The 18,311-nt window shown below is 42.6% G+C and overlaps 1 protein-coding gene across 2 annotated transcripts in view; it reads left to right on the forward strand.

Moving 5' to 3' along the window:
* The window catches only part of slc38a3a (solute carrier family 38 member 3a), a 61,003-nt gene that overhangs the window by 13,688 nt on the left and 29,004 nt on the right, over window positions 1-18,311 (forward strand). The window contains exons 2-5 of one of the 2 annotated variants that reach the window (XM_065240984.1): window positions 1,183-1,372; window positions 3,173-3,205; window positions 4,382-4,478; window positions 4,582-4,697. In XM_065240984.1, coding sequence (XP_065097056.1) covers window positions 1,269-1,372; window positions 3,173-3,205; window positions 4,382-4,478; window positions 4,582-4,697 — 350 coding nt within the window. In that variant the 5' untranslated portion in view covers window positions 1,183-1,268. The remainder of the gene's footprint in view (window positions 1-1,182; window positions 1,373-3,172; window positions 3,206-4,381; window positions 4,479-4,581; window positions 4,698-18,311) is intronic. The other variant, XM_065240986.2, reaches the window with a different exon arrangement.

The raw sequence follows: 18,311 nt of genomic DNA on the forward strand, positions 1-18,311 counted from the left end.
AGTTCGCACCGATTCATTTTCAGCGTGCTTATTAATTCTCAAACACCCACATTTGGTGCGAAAGAGTAGGGGGACATATTGGAGGACAAAAAAGGCCAGCTGGAGGAGAGGACTTGAGGTTATGCCAGCCCACAGCTTTAAGCATGGAGAGAATATGCCTGTTATGTAAAGCTTTTGCTAATTAAAATGAAAAATCTATGAGAGAGAGAAGCTTTAAAAAAGAGAGATGAATGAATAAAGACACCCAAAACTGGGTCTGAGCTGGTTATGGCTGGTTCTGTCGGCTTTCATAGCCTTCTTCAATGGGCCTGCTGGTTTGGAGTGTTGGTTCCCTCCCCTTCTCGTTCCCTTACCTCAGTTTTTGCTTTGTAGCTAATGTGATACTGAGTCTCCAGCCATTCAGAGCAGGATTCGGGATACCAGGGGGCCAAGGGAGAGCCTGGCGACACACAGCTTGTGCTTTTAGAGCACAGGTCCATCATAACAGCCACAGGGAGCTGAGGACCAAAGAAGGCAGGAAGAGACTACAAAACAACTATAGAGGCATCAGGAGCTGTATAGTGACATGTGAGACGTGAACACCTCTCGGTAGTCAGGAAAGTGACAACTTATTCACCGTTTGGACTGCAGACTGCTGTTTTGCAAAGTTAATTTGTTGATGTAACAGAAGAGTTTTTTTAAAGGTTTGCTTTGTGATGGAAGAAGAGGAAAAGAGAGAAAAAGAGTTGCATAGTCAGAGAGGATGTTCCTGTCTTCGTTTCTATTATGCTACTTATTTTAGGGTAAAATAGGACTTGATGTTATCCAGCAATTCTTAATTGGTGTTTATTGTGACAACCATTTCCTTTAGGCGAAGGGTTAAAAATAAGAGAGGTCAGTAATATCAGCCAAAAAAGAACGTTCTAGAGCAATTACAGATTGCACAAACATTTACTTTTTTAGCAGGATCATGTATTAAAAAAAAGTAAATGGGGTCAACCTTATGTTGACTTTTGAAAGGTCATCATGTCACATTTGCCAACGTCAGAGTTTCTGCCTAAAATGACAGCCTTAATCTCATCCTGTTTCAGGCCGTTACATAATGCATAGCTTTGATGCTCCATTTTAACACTGTTGAACAGACCATATCACCTTGAAATGAGCTGGGATTAATATGTGCTATTTTGTATTTTTATCTTATAGAGCTTTAACAAGAAAAAACGACAGTTTTCATCTTTCAAAGAAAAAAACGGTATAAGGACACTGAGAGGAATTCTCGCTCTAAAAGCATGGAGCCTGCCGAAATGAACACAATCCCCAACGGGAAAGGACATGAAGCTGGAGAGGACACGACTGTGACTGCAGTAAAAGGCCAATCGGAAGATGCAGCTCAGTAAGTTTGTACTCAACAGTGCTACTGTATATGTACTTTCTATGTCTTTTAAGGGATAGTTCACACAAAAATGAAAATAATGTCATTAATGACTCACCCTCATGTCGTTCCAAACTCGTAAGACCTCCGTTCATCTTCAAAACACAGTTTAAGATGTTTTATATTTAGTCTGAGAGCTTGTTGTTGACCCTTCATTGAAAATCAACGTACGGTATACTGTCCATGTCCAGAAAGGTAATAAAAACATCATCAAAGTAGTCCATGTGACATCAGTGGGTCAGTTAGAATGTGTTGAAGCATCGAAAATACATTTTGGTCCAAAAATAACAAAAATTACAACCTTATTCAGCATTGTCTTCTCTTCTCTTGACGAACGACGCGGCTGACGTGTTATCTGGTGCGCCCCAGCTGATTTGTTTTTTTTTTGTGCACCTGGGCTTTGTTTACAGTCTGAGGGAGACGCACGCTATAAGTTTGAAAATAAAACTTGTCAAAGGATGTCTGAGGATAAAACGTCATCCGCGTCACTGCAGTCACATGACTTTAGTCTCGTGCGTGCACTTCACAACAGACGCGTAAGAGAAGACAATGCTGAATAAAGTCGTAATTTTTGTTGTTTTTTGACCCAAATGTATTTTCGATGCTTCAACACATTCTTACTGACCCACTGATGTCACATGGACTACTTTAATAATTTTTTATTACCTTTCTGGACATGGACAGTATACCTTACGTAGATTTTCAATGAAGGGTCAACAAGCTCTCGGACTAAATGTAAAACGTCTTAAACTGTGTTCCAAAGATGAACGGAGGTCTTACGAGTTTGGAACAACATGAGAGTCATTAATGGCATTATTTTCATTTTTGGGTGAACTATCCCTTTAAGGATGGTCATTTAATTTATTTTTTTGTAATGTTTAGTAACACATTTGCATTTCAAGATTAGTTTAGAGACATTATTTATCATTTAGTCTAAATATTACCCAGGACAGGTGACAAGATTGTGGCATGTTCCTGTAGCCCGATTGGTAAAAGGTCACATGTTTGATGAAACATACTGATGAAAGAAAATGTAGATTTTGTAATGCACTGTAAGTCGCTTTGGATAAAAGCCTATCCCAAATGCATAAACGTGAATGTAAATGGAAAGTACTGTATGTCATTTTTCAAACAGGTTTTTCTATACACCCCCATCTACTAAGAGATGACCAGATAGTTATTCCCCAAACTCACGCTATTGGTTGAGCCAGTTTTGCTGTTTAAATGGTCAAACATAGAGAGCAATGTTTAAATGGCATCACAGACCAATAATGTCTACACTTTGGAGGGCATTGACCTACGAATGGATTACTTATAAAGTACATACAGTATGCACGTTTTTGTACTCTATGGTAAATAGTGTATGAACATTAGTCCGTATTTGTGGTATCTTCCAGCCTAAAAGCATCAAATCTTCTCAAATAAGGCGAAGCTTGTCTGTCATCACAGTTTGAAATGTCACTGAATAGCATAGTTAAGACATCACGTTTAATTTGGTTATAAGTGTTTAAATTTCTAGTGTGTCTGTGGTTGGGTATACAGTTTAACCACGCAAAACAAATGCCGCCCTGCATGTGAAGGCACTGCCCTCTCCTATCACTTTCAGCAAACTAAATGTTTCTCTGATAAGAAAGCACGTCACCCTGACTGTGGCCACGTACATGCACATGCAAAGTGTGTTTATCTAGGTTGTGTTCAATGTCATTTTTCTGTCTTTTGTGCTGTCGTGGATGGGGAATGACCTACCCCGCTGCTCTGTAGGGAACTTGTACCAAATAACACTGAAAATGCCAGGTACGTAATGATAAGATGGGAATTGCATCTTGTTCCCCGACACACCTTTCTAAATAATAAAAAAAATGAATTAATAACTTTAGCTATCTAGCTCTACAATGGCAGAAAGGAACACAAAATATACAATTTGACATATTATGACATCCATATGCCGTACAAAGATGGGAAGTTGCGTGGAAGTTGAACGACTTAAAGGAATATTCCATTTTCTTAAAAGAAAAATCCAGATAATTTACTCACCACCATGTCATCCAAAACATTGATGTCTTTCTTTGTTCAGTCGAGAAGAAATTATGTTTTTTGAGGAAAACATTGCAGGATTTTTCTCATTTTAATGGACTTTAATAGAGCCCAACATTTAATACTTAACTCAACACTTAACAGTTTTTTCAACGGAGTTTCAAAGGACTATAAACGATCCGAAACGAGGCATAAAGGTCTTATCTAGCGAAACGATTGTCATTTTTGATAAGAAAAATAAAAAATATCAATTTTTAAACCACAACTTCTCGTCTAGATCAGGTCGTGATGCGTGATGTGACCCAACGCAATACGTCATGACGTCAAGAGGTCACAGAAGACGAACGCGAAACTCCGCCCCAGTGTTTACAAATGTGTTGAAAGAGGACCGTTCCGACGTTGTTGTATGTCAACTGATACTAATTAATGTCTTTGTGTCAGTTTATTGTTTACAATGGTCCGCAAATTTGCGTTTAATATATATGTAACACGTGACCTCCCTACGTCACTACGCATTTACGTTAGGTTGCGCTGGATCAGACCTAGACGAAAAGTTGTGGTTTAAAAGAGCATTTTTTTTTTTTCTTGTCAAAAATGACAATCGTTTCTCTAGATAAGACCCTAATGCCTCGTTTGGGATCGTTTAGAGTCCTTTGAAACTCCGTTGAAAAAACTGTTAAGTGTTGAGTTAAGTATTAAATGTTGGGCTCTAATAAAGTCCATTAAAATGAGAAAAATCCTGGAATGTTTTCCTCAAAAAACATAATTTCTTCTCGACTGAACAAAGAAAGACATCAACATTTTGGATGACATGGTGGTGAGTAAATCATCTGGATTTTTCTTTTAAGAAAATTGAATATTCCTTTAATAAAGTACAATATTTTAATAACCCTTTTGCATCTTGATTGATATCATTGCTGTTTTATGTATCTTCAGTACTAACAGAACTGCACATAATGCGGAGGCAAACACAGCGGAAAGCTCTGAGTTCCTCACCAATGCAGATGACAAGAAACCCCCTCGCTTCACAGATGTAAGAAGAGCCTTTGATAAAATCAAGACGTTTTATGCAAAAATTTGATGGAAAGGGTTTCAAATGTAAATGTATATATTTCTCTGTTTTTTGTCTTTCTCAGTTTGAGGGGAAGACTTCTTTCGGGATGTCCGTCTTTAACTTGGGAAATGCCATCATGGGAAGTGGAATTCTGGGATTAGCGTATGCCATGGCTAACACAGGAATTGTCCTTTTTGTGTAAGTTACTGTTTAACTCGTAAATGTATGAATACTGTATGTGTCCTTAAGCTTTAAAGGGACACTCCACTTTTTTTAAAAATGTGCTCATTTTCCAGTTCCCCTAGAGTTATACATTTGATTTTTACAGTTTTGGAATCCATTCAGCCGATCTCCAGGTCTGGCGCTACCACTTTTAGCATAGCTTAGCACAATCCTTTGAATCTGATTAGACCATTAGCATCAAAAATAGAGTTTTGATTTTTTTTCCTATATAAAAACTTGACTCTTCTGTAGTTACATCGTGTACTAAGACCAACGGGAAATTAAAAGTTGCGATTTTCTAGGCAGATATGGCTAGGAACCACACTCTAATTCTGGTGTAATAATCAAGGACTTTGCTGCTGTAACATGGCTGCAGGAGGCGCAAAGATATTACACAGCAGCCGAAAATAGTCCCCTTAGTATCTTTCAATAGCAAGGGACTATTTTCGGGTAATATCATTGCACCTCCTGCAGTCATGTTACAGCAGCAAAGTCCTTGATTATTACGCCAGAATTAGAGTGTAGTTCCTAGCCATATCTGCCTAGAAAATCACAACTTTTAATTTTCCTTTCAGTCTTAGTACACGAACTATAGAAGATTCAAGTTTAAAATAGGAAAAATATCGAAACTCTGTTTGTACTACTGATCAAACATCTGATATTTTATAAGGAATAAATCCTGTTGTTGACTTATAATATGAACACTAATGAGGTTATTTTGGTGCCATTATGCTATCAAAGCCATTTAATAACAGTGATGTATGCTTGTGTAGATCTTGCATGCCCTTTACTAAGGACCTCCATCACTCATTTTTTCTTTTTTTTGTCTACTGGCTTGACATTCATGCATACTAGTGCTGGTTCATTACCAGTAATAATAAGATGGTTAATTTGATTCTTGTAGCCGTCACCATTGTGCCTTTCTGCAAGCAAGCCACTTAATTTCAGGTTGCTCTGATGGATTGTTCCCATAATAAGTGTATTGGAAGATAGTTTAGATAATAGCATGTGTTAAATAATTATGGATAAGTACTTCAGGCCAAGGCTTGTTCTAAGAAAGATGAACCTGAACCTCACTGAAAACTGAAACGCCATTCACACATGAGATGCTTTCACAGCCAAACGTCAATACTAAAGATATTACGACTTTATAGCTGTGTTTTGGATTGGCTACCGTTCCACATTCAGACGTTTACGTAATAAAAACATCTAGTGGCTAATCCCTTGGTGCCTCATGGGGTTATTCTTAGACGCCCATATATCTTGTCGTAGATTTTGTACATAACATGAGTGGGGTTATGATGGTCATAAACTGACTAGCTTATGATTAATGAGGTGTGCACTCTTAAAATATAGGTTTCCAAAGGGTTCTTTGTCAAACTGTATGGTTGCATAAAGAACCTTTAACATTTAAATAAGTTTCTTTATAGTGGAAAAAGGTTCTGTAGACCAGAGATCCCCAACCACCGGGTTGTAGATAAGTTGCCATCAAGTTGCAAGAAAGTCTTGAAAAAAAAGGTGTATAGTAGCTACGTAATAGCTTTATCAGGTGTATTGTCCTTTAAGACCCGACTTCAGATTAACTCGACCATTTTCACTTTTGTACCGCCCCAGTATTTTTCAGAGCATCTGCGATCACATAGAATTGCTGTCATTACAGTTTGAGCATACTTCTAAAACACAATCGTTTAAAGAATTGCAGAAGTATGGCTTCATGAATCAGTTGCAAATGATTGAAAAGTATCACCCCTGCAGGCTTTTGGAAAACAAATACATTATAATCCAGCGATAGCGGTACCATGATGAAAATAAAATCTTTTACTGCAGTAACCATATTTTAATGGGTACACTAGGTTAAGAAGGAATCAATACATTCAGTCCTGTGTTAGGCATCATTAAAAGCATATAAGTGGCTTTGCACAGCGTACATTTTTCCGGCATCCCTCCTCTTCCCAGTCTCCTCCTTCACTGCTCATTTTCTTTCTCTGTGCAGTTCTGTTACTTGACATTGGCACTTAAGCACAGCCTCAGGTTCGAGCTGCCTTCAAAGACAGCAATCCAAGTTTGTATACCGTTAATTATTAAGACTGAATGGGCAGGCAAACTCGTGAAACAAGGAAAGTAAAAACAATCCGCCAAAATGTGGTTCTGCACTTCTACTAAAATAAAACTTTATTAAACTTTATACATTTCGTAAATGAGTATTTTCTGCACTAACAGGCACTAAAAATAAGTGATAGAACAGGTATTTGCAACACTAGTTGACTAGTGGTATACACTGATTAAAAAATAAACATTAATGTTATTAATCAAAACACTTATTTTGTCTTAATAACACTGTCATTGGTGCTGTCATCCTTGGGACATCGTCGTTGAACTTTTTTGACAGTGATCAGCTGTAAAATCTTTTGATCCTGCTTGATTTTCGTTGACTTGGACTAAACTAATGAAACGTTTTTCATAAGATCCCCTGGGGTCAATGTGTTAGCATGACAGAAGCTTGATCCTGTCGGGAGAACAAGCAACAGCCGGCATTTTTCCGTCTCCCGAGTGCTTCTCGCGTAAATTATTCGATTTTGATGGCTTACGTTTCTTCCCTGCCACAGAAAACCACCACAGGTTTATCTAAGCCATCAAAAGTATTATTTTGTTTTTGTTTTTTTGTTGATCACGAACTACCAAGTAGATGAGGAAAACTAGGATTCGCTGTGTATTCAACGCGCCGCCATTGTTGTTTACAGTGTGTGGAATGGTGAGCTGTGATTTGTTGAGGGGATTTATTGCATTCTGCAGAGAAGGAGGACTGGCATTTATCGTGTTTTGGGATAAAAGGGAGAAAAGATGACAGAATAACACGGCAGATATTGGATTTTGCTTAAAATTAAGAATTTACTTTTTAATACTGGCCTGATACGATTTTGGCTCATAAAAAAGGTGTTTATCGCATTTTGGAACCAAACTCTTTATATATACCTCATTAATCAACTAGTTGATGTGTGTATATTATACAAGGCTTCATGACTACCGATTTATCAACTGGTAATTTAAGGAGCTGATGCTGAAACTATGCACATGGTTTGGATCTGGTTTAAGTCGTGCTCTTAGCACTGGTTTGCCTCTTGTAATAATCCTTTAGAAATGCAGCCTTTATTAGAAAAGTCAGATGGCCAGATTGTTTCCTGACTGACCTTCAGCTGAGCTGAGCGGGCCGTACCACAACACTCACCGTGCATGAGAGCTCTGCTTTCATCTCACTCGTGCTTTATTGCTTGTGAAAACAAAGAGCTTGTCTTCTAATTGTAATATAGTAGTCTCTGCTATGTAATATTGACTCACTGCAGTAATGGTAAAGATTAGGTTTGCATGCGCTATCACGCTGGCCTTTTAATTTGGGTTGAGAGGTATTCTGAGGATTTTTTCTGAATGGATTTCTTCCTGAGGATTAAGCTGTTTAGTGTGACAAGGGGTTGTACGTTATTTGGAACATTTGAGCTTTCTGTATTCCAGATTAGACTACATGTGGTGTTTGTCTGATTTGAGATCAGATTTCATTTTCATAAATCATACTTGGACGAGATTTAAAAATGATGCCTAAATTATTATTTTTTAGTAATGGTTTTGGGTTTTTTAGACACTATCCTGTAAAGATTTCCCTTTATAGCAGGGGTCTCCAACCTTTTTGTGAGCAAGGGATAAAACATTTTGAAACAATCTGGAGGGCTACTTTTTTAATATTGTCTACATAAAACTTGTTTTACTTAAATGTATTCATATGTTTTATCATTGTTTAAAATGTTAACACGCAAAAAAGAAACCAAGCTAATATAAAAATATGTAGTAAATAAATATTAAAATTAAGGCTATTTATAGAATGTGCTTTGGCGGGCAACTCACAGACTCTGTGCGGGCAACCTGGTGCCCGCGGGCACAAAGTTGGAGACCACTGCTTTAAAGCAGTGTGAATTGTAGATGTCCTATCATGGGGTGATCATTGTCAAATATATACATGGAAAGAGGAATAAAGATAAGAAAGCTAGAAAAAAGGAAAGACAGGGATGGAGATTTTTGGTGGTTGTGTTTGTCAGTGTGAGGTGACTTTAGGTCTGGTTTTGTTATGTCACTTTAAATCTTGGCCATGATTTCCCAGAGGCGTAAGAGAACCCACAGAACAGCCCTACATGTCTCCCTGTAAAACATCAACAAAACAAACAAAATATGACTTGAGCAAATCTAGCATCACTATAAACGGTTTGTGAAGTCTTATCTTCAGTAATGACCCATAAGATTTTGAGATTAGGACAAACAACAAATCCCTAACGTTTGCCTTGAGATTTTGCCTCCTGTTGTGTGCTGGGAGTACAATAATTGCATGTGTGTTGCAATATTGACTCATAGTATAAATTATAAATCGTACTTTAGAGATGAGAGCAAGATCTATTGTGCTAAGTACAATAGATATTCAAGTTTAAATGCATATGTATTTCTGTAGTGCTTATCACAGTTTTACATTGCTGAAGAGGAGCTTACAGTAAAAGCATATCAATACTGAGGTATAAATACATATAAATCTCCTCGAAATTTATCTTTAATAGTCTCAATGTTACATGTGTGCTATTAGTCATCCACTTGCTTCTCCATTTACTGAAGATGTGTTTTTCCATTAACTGAAGAACGGATGAAAACACTTGAATTAAAGGTCTCCAATAAAAAGACGAGATTTTCTCTATAGGTGAAGCTATATAGCACGCACAGCTCTGAAGAAATAAAAACAAGTTGCAAGCGAATCGTAAATCTACAGTATATAAAAACTTTATTTTTGTGAGTGGATGCAGTTGCTAAGGACTTTAAAGATGATTTTTTTCAATATTGTCATGTCCTAACAAACCATGAAATCAATGAAAAGCTTTATTTATTCAACTCTCTGGTAGTTTATAGATCTCAATAAAAAATACCCATACAACTGGTTTTGTGCTCCAGGGTCAAATATTTTATGCTCATCGTGGTTTTCTAATAAATGTTGGTAACTTAGGGGGCCCTGACTTAGGGGGCGTGCACACCAAAGCTTTTACGCCCGCAGCCGGCGCATGTTTTCAATTGTGTCCAATGGAACCTCAGCGTTTTTCAAATAAGCCAGCAGCTAGCGATTTTCTTCCGCGCTGAAAACCGCCTCTATAGGCAGTTTTTCGGCACTCGGCGCTGATCATCGATAGTTGCAAAATATTCAACTTTGGGTGAAAAGCTCCGTCCGTCAATGTCCAATCACAGTGGAGGAGGGGCGGGGCATTACCATAGCAACCAACCAGCTCACAGCTTAAGTATCGCAGCTACCAAAGCGCTCAGCTGAAGAAAGCTGCCACTTAACTGAAAAAACAGCTGGCATTCGGCGTTGTCCAGGCGTTTTCAGACGCGTTTAAAAGTTTTGGTGTGCACAACCCCTTATCTCTCCAAAAAGAGATTTGTTAAAATCTTATTACTGTTAGGAATGACACAAGACCGGAATCCCAGCGCAGAGGTTTTATTCACAGAATATGTATAATAGAAAACACTCAATGTAGTCAGATGCAAAATGTATAGAAGAAAAACACTAGATGGATCAGATATGTATAATGGAGAACTTTCAGTGTCCGTGTATGCATAAAGGGAGAAGAGATGACACAGTAATCAGAGGGACGAAGTCCTGGTGGCACGGAGGGAGAATCCTGGTGGGGCACAGAGAGAGAGAGAGAAGCGGTCAGAGTCTTCAGCAGTACGCGCGCTGGACAGCTCACTCTGGCAGTCAGGGTGTAGAGCAGAATTACGCGCTAGAGCGCACTGCGGCTGTCAGCGTCTTCGGCAGAATTACGCGCTCGTGAGCGCACTGCAGCTGGACAGCGCAAGGTGTAGAATATCGCTTGGAGATTCCTCTGACTGAAAGCTTCCAAAGACTAGACAGATGCCACACCAATCGAGAGAGACTGACAGCAGGGCGGGGAATCTAACGGGGCAAAGGCAGCAGAGAGCACGGTGAAATATACTAGGAATAAAACTAGACACGACAAGAACTAGACAGAGCTAGCGGGCAGGAACACACAAAGACGACTTGCAAAGAACAAAGGAAACGAGGGGAATATAAATCAAACCGGATTGGGCAATAACAAGGATCAGGTGTGGGACGCCGGTGCGAAGAGTTAGAGACAATGAGATCACCAGGTGGAAGGCGCGCACGTGTGGAGCTGTCAAAACAAAAACACAACACAAGTGAAACAAAGACAAAGCAGCCAATAAAACCGAAATCATGACAGGACTCCCCCCCCACGACCGCCACCGGGCGGTCCATGAGGGGGCTCACCCCGTCGCCGGCGGAGATCCTCTATCAGCCCAGGGTCCAGAATGTCCCGGGCCGGTACCCAACACCTCTCCTCCGGACCATATCCTTCCCAGTCAACGAGATATTGAAATCCCCTACCCTGGCGACGCACATCCAGTAAAGACTTAACTGAATACACAGGGGCACCATCTATAAGCTGAGGGGTGGGAGGGGTGGGGGCAGAGGGAACAGGGTTAAGGTGGGAAAAATACACAGGCTTCAGTTTAGACACATGAAAAACTGGATGAACCCGACCGAGTGCTGGGGGCAATCTGAGCCTGACCGTCACGGGATTAATAACCTTAACAATGCTGTATGGCCCAAGGAATCGTGGAGCCAGCTTGCGAGAAGGCTCACGGAGAGGTAAATCCTTGGACGAAAGCCATACTTTCTGCCCACAGATAAAACGGGGCGCGGTTCTACGGTGACGGTCGGCCGCGGCTTTGGTTCGTCTGGAAACCTGGCGTAATGTAAATCTAGCCTTTCTCCAGGTGCGTTTGCAACGACGGACAAAAGCTAGCGCAGACGGAACCACCGCATCAGGTTCCTGTGATGGGAATAAAGGGGGCTGAAACCCCATGGACGCTTCAAAAGGGGACATGTTAAGGGAAGAAACAGGGAGAGAATTATGGGCGTATTCAACCCAGGGTAACTGTTGGCACCAGGAGCTCGGATATTGCGATGTCAGACAGCGGAGAGCTCTACCTAAATCTTGGTTAGCCCGTTCACATTGCCCGTTGGTCTGAGGATGATACCCTGAAGACAAGCTAGCTGTGGAGCCTATTTGTCTACAAAATTCCTGCCAGAAACGAGAAATAAACTGAGGACCCCTATCTGAAACAACGTCTGTGGGCAGACCATGTAAGCGAAAGACGTGCTCGATCATAACCTGGGCAGTTTCCTTAGCAGTGGGCAATTTGGGCAAAGGGACAAAGTGAGCCGCCTTGGAGAAGCGGTCGACAATGGTCAAAACTACAGTGTTTCCCTTAGAACTAGGCAAATTGGTTACAAAATCGATAGCGATATGTGACCAAGGACGAGAGGGAATGGGTAATGGTTTAAGCAGACCAATAGGGGCTTGATGAGAGGCCTTATTACGGGCACAAACCTGACAGGCTAACACAAACTGTCTGACATCGGGACCCATAGAGGACCACCAAAAACGCTGACGTACGGTAGCCAACGTTCTCCGAACCCCCGGATGGCAAACAAACTTGGACTCGTGACCCCACCGGATGACCTTGGAGTGAAGCGCATTTGGAACCCACAATCGACCCGCTGGGCACCCCTCTGGCACTTCCCCCTCCCGGCCGGCCCGTCTCACCTGTTGTTCTATTCCCCAGCGCAGGGCACCCACCACCCGCCCCTCCCGGAGGATGGTTTCGTCCCCAGCAGAACCGGGGCTTTCGAACAAACGAGAGAGAGCATCGGGCTTTGTATTCTTGGAACCGGGCCGGTACGAGAGGGTGAAGTTAAATCTGTCAAAGAAGAGCGCCCAACGAGCCTGACGAGAAGATAACCTCCTGGCTGAACGGATGTATTCGAGATTCTTATGATCCGTCCAGACCAGGAAGGGCTCCGAGGTCCCCTCTAACCAGTGACGCCACTCACCCAAAGCCAGTCTGACCGCCAGCAGCTCCCGATTGCCTATGTCATAATTTCGCTCTGCTGGGTTTAACCGATGGGAGAAAAAGGCACAGGGATGCACCTTGCCATCCTTAGCAGACCGCTGAGACAAAACGGCGCCTACCCCGACATCCGATGCATCCACCTCCACAATAAATTTAGCAGCCGGATCTGGAATAGAGAGAACAGGAGCAGAGATAAACCGGGACTTTAAATTATCAAAGGCCTCCTGAGCGCTGGAATTCCAAACAAACCTCTCCTTAGTGGAAGTGAGAGCAGTAAGAGGTTGAGCAATCTGACCATAATTTCTGATAAATCGCCGGTAAAAATTGGCGAAACCCAGAAATCTTAATAAGTCCTTACGGGAGTCGGGGACTGGCCATTCGGCCACTGCTTTGATCTTGGCTGGGTCAGGACGGATCTCACCGGGGGCAACAACAAAACCCAGGAACGAAACCGACTTACGATGGAATTCGCACTTCTCCGCCTTGACATACAGCTTATTTTCTAACAACCGGCGTAAGACTCGGCGGACATGCTGAGTGTGTTCCTGCATGGAGGGAGAAAAGATGAGAATATCATCTATGTACACAAAGACAAATTTGTTAATCATGTCTCTCAGCACATCATTGACCAGAGTTTGGAAGACAGAGGGGGCGTTACAAAGGCCGAACGGCAGAACGCAGTACTCAAAGTGTCCGGTAGGGGTGTTAAAGGCTGTCTTCCATTCATCTCCCTCTCTTATACGCACCAGATGATAGGCGTTGCGTAAATCTAGCTTAGTAAAGAACTGCGCCCCCTGCAGGAGCTCAAACGCAGTAGACATTAAAGGAAGGGGGTACCTATTCTTAACAGTAATGTCATTCAAACCCCTATAATCAATACAAGGGCGCAGGGAGCCGTCTTTCTTGCCAACAAAGAAAAACCCCTCCCCTGCGGGCGAGGTGGAGGGACGGATGAGACCGGCACGCAGGGCATCATTAATATACTGGTCCATAGCCTCTCTCTCAGGACCCGATAAGGAATAAAGTCTACCCTTAGGCGGAGAAGTGCCGGGGAGGAGATCAATAGCACAATCATATGGCCGGTGAGGAGGAAGGGAGGTGGCCCGGGCTTTACTAAACACCTGAGCGATATCCGCATACTCCGCCGGGACCCCGGTCAAATCGACCGCCGGAACCTGAGGAAGAGAAAGAACAGAACCAGAAACAGCAGAACCAAGACAAGACACATGACAAGACTGGGACCAAGACAAAATAACACTATGCTGCCAATCAACGTGAGGATTGTGTTGCGCTAACCAACCATGCCCTAAAATAATAGGAGACAGAGAAGCATGAAGAATATGCAACACAATCTCTTCACGATGATTGCCAGACACAGAGAGACTCACAGGGGGACAGCTGCCCCTTTAAGGACCAGACATCCAAAGGGGATTGAAGAGGGACAGCCGGGAGATTCCAGGAGCGGACCAGAGCTTCGTCAATGAAGTTGCCCTCCGCACCAGAGTCGAGGAGGGCGGTGGACGGATGATCACGCCCAGCGAAGGACAGCATGACGGGGAGCTGGGTGCTGGAAACAGGGGAGAGTTTAGAAAATGTAGCGCCCACCAGGACTCCCGGACTCACTGGTGGGCAGCGGCTTTTAACGGGCAGGTCCTAGCAAGGTGTCCGGGTCTCCCGCAGTAAAGGCAGAGGGCATTCTGCAGCCGCCTCTCTCTTTCTCTCTGTGACAGGCGCATGCGCCCCAGTTGCATGGGTTCCGACTCGACAGGTGGAGACGTCGGGGCAGAGGGAGAAGTGGAAGTCTCACCCATAAGCACTCGCCGGCGCAGAGAGCGACGCTGACTACGAAGCAATCTCCGGGCTTCGATCCGGAGAGCGAGATCAATGATGGCCTCCAGCGAGGAAGGAAGATCATGGACAGCGATCTCGTCCTGGAGATCCTCAGATAACCCCTCCACAAACTGCGCTCGGAGAGCCGCTTCATTCCAGTGGCAGGTAGCCGCTAAGGTCTTAAACTCAATGGCGTACTCGGTGACGGAGAGCCTTCCCTGAGCCAGATGTGCCAACCGAGCCGCAGCGGCATCCCCACGCACCGAACGGTCGAAGAGCTTCTCCATCTCCTCGCGAAACTCATCAAACGACCGACAGCAAGGGTCGCGAGCATCCCACACGGCCGTAGCCCACTCGCGCGCCTTGCCAACCAGAAGAGAAATCACAAACGCCACCCGGGTGCGCTCTGAGGAATAGCGGCGGGGCTGGAGGGCAAAAACCAGAGAGCATTGTGACAGAAAAGCCCGACAGAAGGCAGGATTACCATCATATGGAGGTGGGGCTGTGAAATAAGGCTCCGTCTGCGACGGCTGACTGGGTTGGGTGGCATCATGACTGACCTGGTCAAGACGAGAGGAAAGGTCAGCCATACGGACAGATAACTCCTCCAGGTCTTGAGATGTTGTAGTGAAACGAGCCGAGTGTTATCCCAACCATGAGCCCTGCTGGGCGAGCGCCGACCGGAGAGCATCAACCTCCGCGGGATCCATACTGGCAAGTTCGTCCTGTTAGGAATGACACAAGACCGGAATCCCAGCGCAGAGGTTTTATTCACAGAATATGTATAATAGAAAACACTCAATGTAGTCAGATGCAAAATGTATAAAAGAAAAACACTAGATGGATCAGATATGTATAATGGAGAACTCTCAGTGTCCGTGTATGCATAAAGGGAGAAGAGATGACACAGTAATCAGAGGGACGAAGTCCTGGTGGCACGGAGGGAGAATCCTGGTGGGGCACAGAGAGAGAGAGAAGCGGTCAGAGTCTTCAGCAGTACGCGCGCTGGACAGCGCACTCCGGCAGTCAGGGTGTAGAGCAGAATTACGCGCTAGAGCGCACTGCGGCTGTCAGCGTCTTCGGCAGAATTACGCGCTCGTGAGCGCACTGCGGCTGGACAGCGCAAGGTGTAGAATATCGCTTGGAGATTCCTCTGACTGAAAGCTTCCAAAGACTAGACAGATGCCACACCAATCGAGAGAGACTGACAGCAGGGCGGGGAATCTAACGGGGCAAAGGCAGCAGAGAGCACGGTGAAATATACTAGGAATAAAACTAGACACGACAAGAACTAGACAGAGCTAGCGGGCAGGAACACACAAAGACGAACTTGCAAAGAACAAAGGAAACGAGGGGAATATAAATCAAACCGGATTGGGCAATAACAAGGATCAGGTGTGGGACGCCGGTGCGAAGAGTTAGAGACAATGAGATCACCAGGTGGAAGGCGCGCACGTGTGGAGCTGTCAAAACAAAAACACAACACAAGTGAAACAAAGACAAAGCAGCCAATAAAACCGAAATCATGACAATTACTTAAAGAAAAACATGTTTCATGTTCCAATTCAAAAAATAAAACGTGGCTTAAGCGGATTTTAAGGGGATAAAAATAAAAACTATATTGTATGGCGGAAGTGCACTTAGTTTGCAGCACTTTGACCTCGGGTGCAGTAATATTGACAGAAGTTTGAGCGAGAGGGGGAGTAGCAGGAGTGATGATGTTACAGTGTGCGGAGGTCAAAGTGCTGCAAACTAAGTGCTCTTCCGCCATCTCATTTTTTATCTGCTTAAAAAAGCCACGTTGTTTTTGTGCCACCATACTTACTCGTGTAACTACTCATGTAACAGTCTTTAAATAGGGAAAACATGAAAGTGTTTGGTGGCTTCAGAATTCATTCCTGTTTGGATCAAGGAATTAATGGGCTAGGCTAAATGCTAACACATTCACGACGCACTGTACAAAGATTATGTGCACGCATTGAAAAATATAGGTATGTATTAATATGTCTCAGTTGAGGTAAGAACTTAGTAAAATTTTGAAAAACTGTGGTGTTTTCCTTTAAAATCGAAGAATAATATTTTTTTAAGCTTAGCAAGGGCTGAATCAAATGCTAAAGAAAACACCATTTCCCAACTGAACTTATCATAGTGTCATTCAAGCCAGCTGCATCCACTGACACATCCCAGATGGTGGGCCAATCTTATGTTTTTATCAAATTTTATCACAGGTTTTATCTAAGCTTTATAATCTCCTATACTGTAATGAGCGATTAGCTGTACTATTGTATATTACATTAGGGAAATATGACTTGAACGTTGTTGAAGGCTAAGAGTTTTGGGATGAATATCTATTCAGAGCTGCTGTGAGTCAGGACACTGCCTGTTTCCAGCAGCAATGTACTCGTTGACTTCTACTCCTGTAGTTCAGCCACGTCATTTGGAGTTAAAAAAGCTGTAAAACAGAAAACGTGAGAAAATGCAGAGTTGAAGCCGAATGGTTGCCAGGCTTCACATCAGTAGAAATGCCAAGACATTCTGAGACTAAAGAAAAGGCTGAAATAGGTCATTTGGATGGAGGAAGAGATTTTGAGTCGGTAGAGCATGTTTTGGGTTCTCAGTTGGAGCTGTTTGTCCAGATGTTGGCAGCTGGAGGGTGTCGTTGTATTTATGGACTGTGTGAGACTTTCTCGGATGACGTTGTCTGGTACTTTTCCACCTCACTGAGGCTGTACTCCCTTTAACTCTATTGCATTTTAACCATTTATTTTCTCTTTTGAAATTCTTCACTTACAATCCTATCAACTCATTAGCAATTCACAGCCTGCACAAGTAGGTACATCCAGGACCAATTTTACCCATTAATCACTTTGACTCATCGTGTACTTATTTCAGAGACAACGTACATGGTGTAACCTGAGTTTGAAGGCGTATTCTGGGTGACTGCTGGATCATAGTTCATAAAACAAACAAAAATGTGTTCACTATAATGCATCTTTTACAACAATCATTCTTGATTGATTGAGTGGGGCTACTTTACTGGGTGGATGAACTTTAGGTTATGCATTACTGATATATTCCTGTCGAGAAAGTTTGCTTTAAACAAACGGTTCTTTGTCACTTTATAGTGTGCTTGTACAAGTTACTGAGTTTACTTCACATAGACATGACATGGTTTATAAAGGTTGTTCTATCACATGGTCTCTCTAGACCTCAGGTTCCAACCCATTTTAAAATACAGTAATCTTTAAAGTCCCACTGCGGGGAAAATCAGGGTTTTATTGTTGTTTATATGTCTATGTGGTGTTGTTAATATGTTTAAAGACAAGCCATGGGCAAATTCATCATTTAACACCATTTTCTTTATAAGATTAGAGACAGTCTCCTTTTCACGGTTTGTCACAAGCATGTAACCAATCAAATTAACACAGTTGAACATGATATCTTTGAATCCTAGATATATGATTGCTGCTTCAGCTTTGCTTCTATGCTGCTCACACATTTATGGCGCTTTTCCATTGCATAGTACCCCACGGTTTAGTTTAGTTTGGATCGGGTCAGCTCATCTCACTTTGGCGTGGTTAGCTTTTCCATCGAGTTTAGTATCACTTCGCAGTGGGAGGGATTATAGGCGTGTCATTATATTTGCGCTGCCTGCTGTGACATCATACAAGGGAGAGCGTAGTTGTATATTCCCATATAGTTATTTATTTCTCAGTTCGCAACAAAATTAAAATTGACCACCACAAATACATGTTTGCACATCGCGTTTATCACTACTTCTGT

Source organism: Paramisgurnus dabryanus, chromosome 14 (assembly GCF_030506205.2).
Source record: "Paramisgurnus dabryanus chromosome 14, PD_genome_1.1, whole genome shotgun sequence".
Taxonomy (NCBI): Eukaryota; Metazoa; Chordata; class Actinopteri; order Cypriniformes; family Cobitidae; genus Paramisgurnus; species Paramisgurnus dabryanus.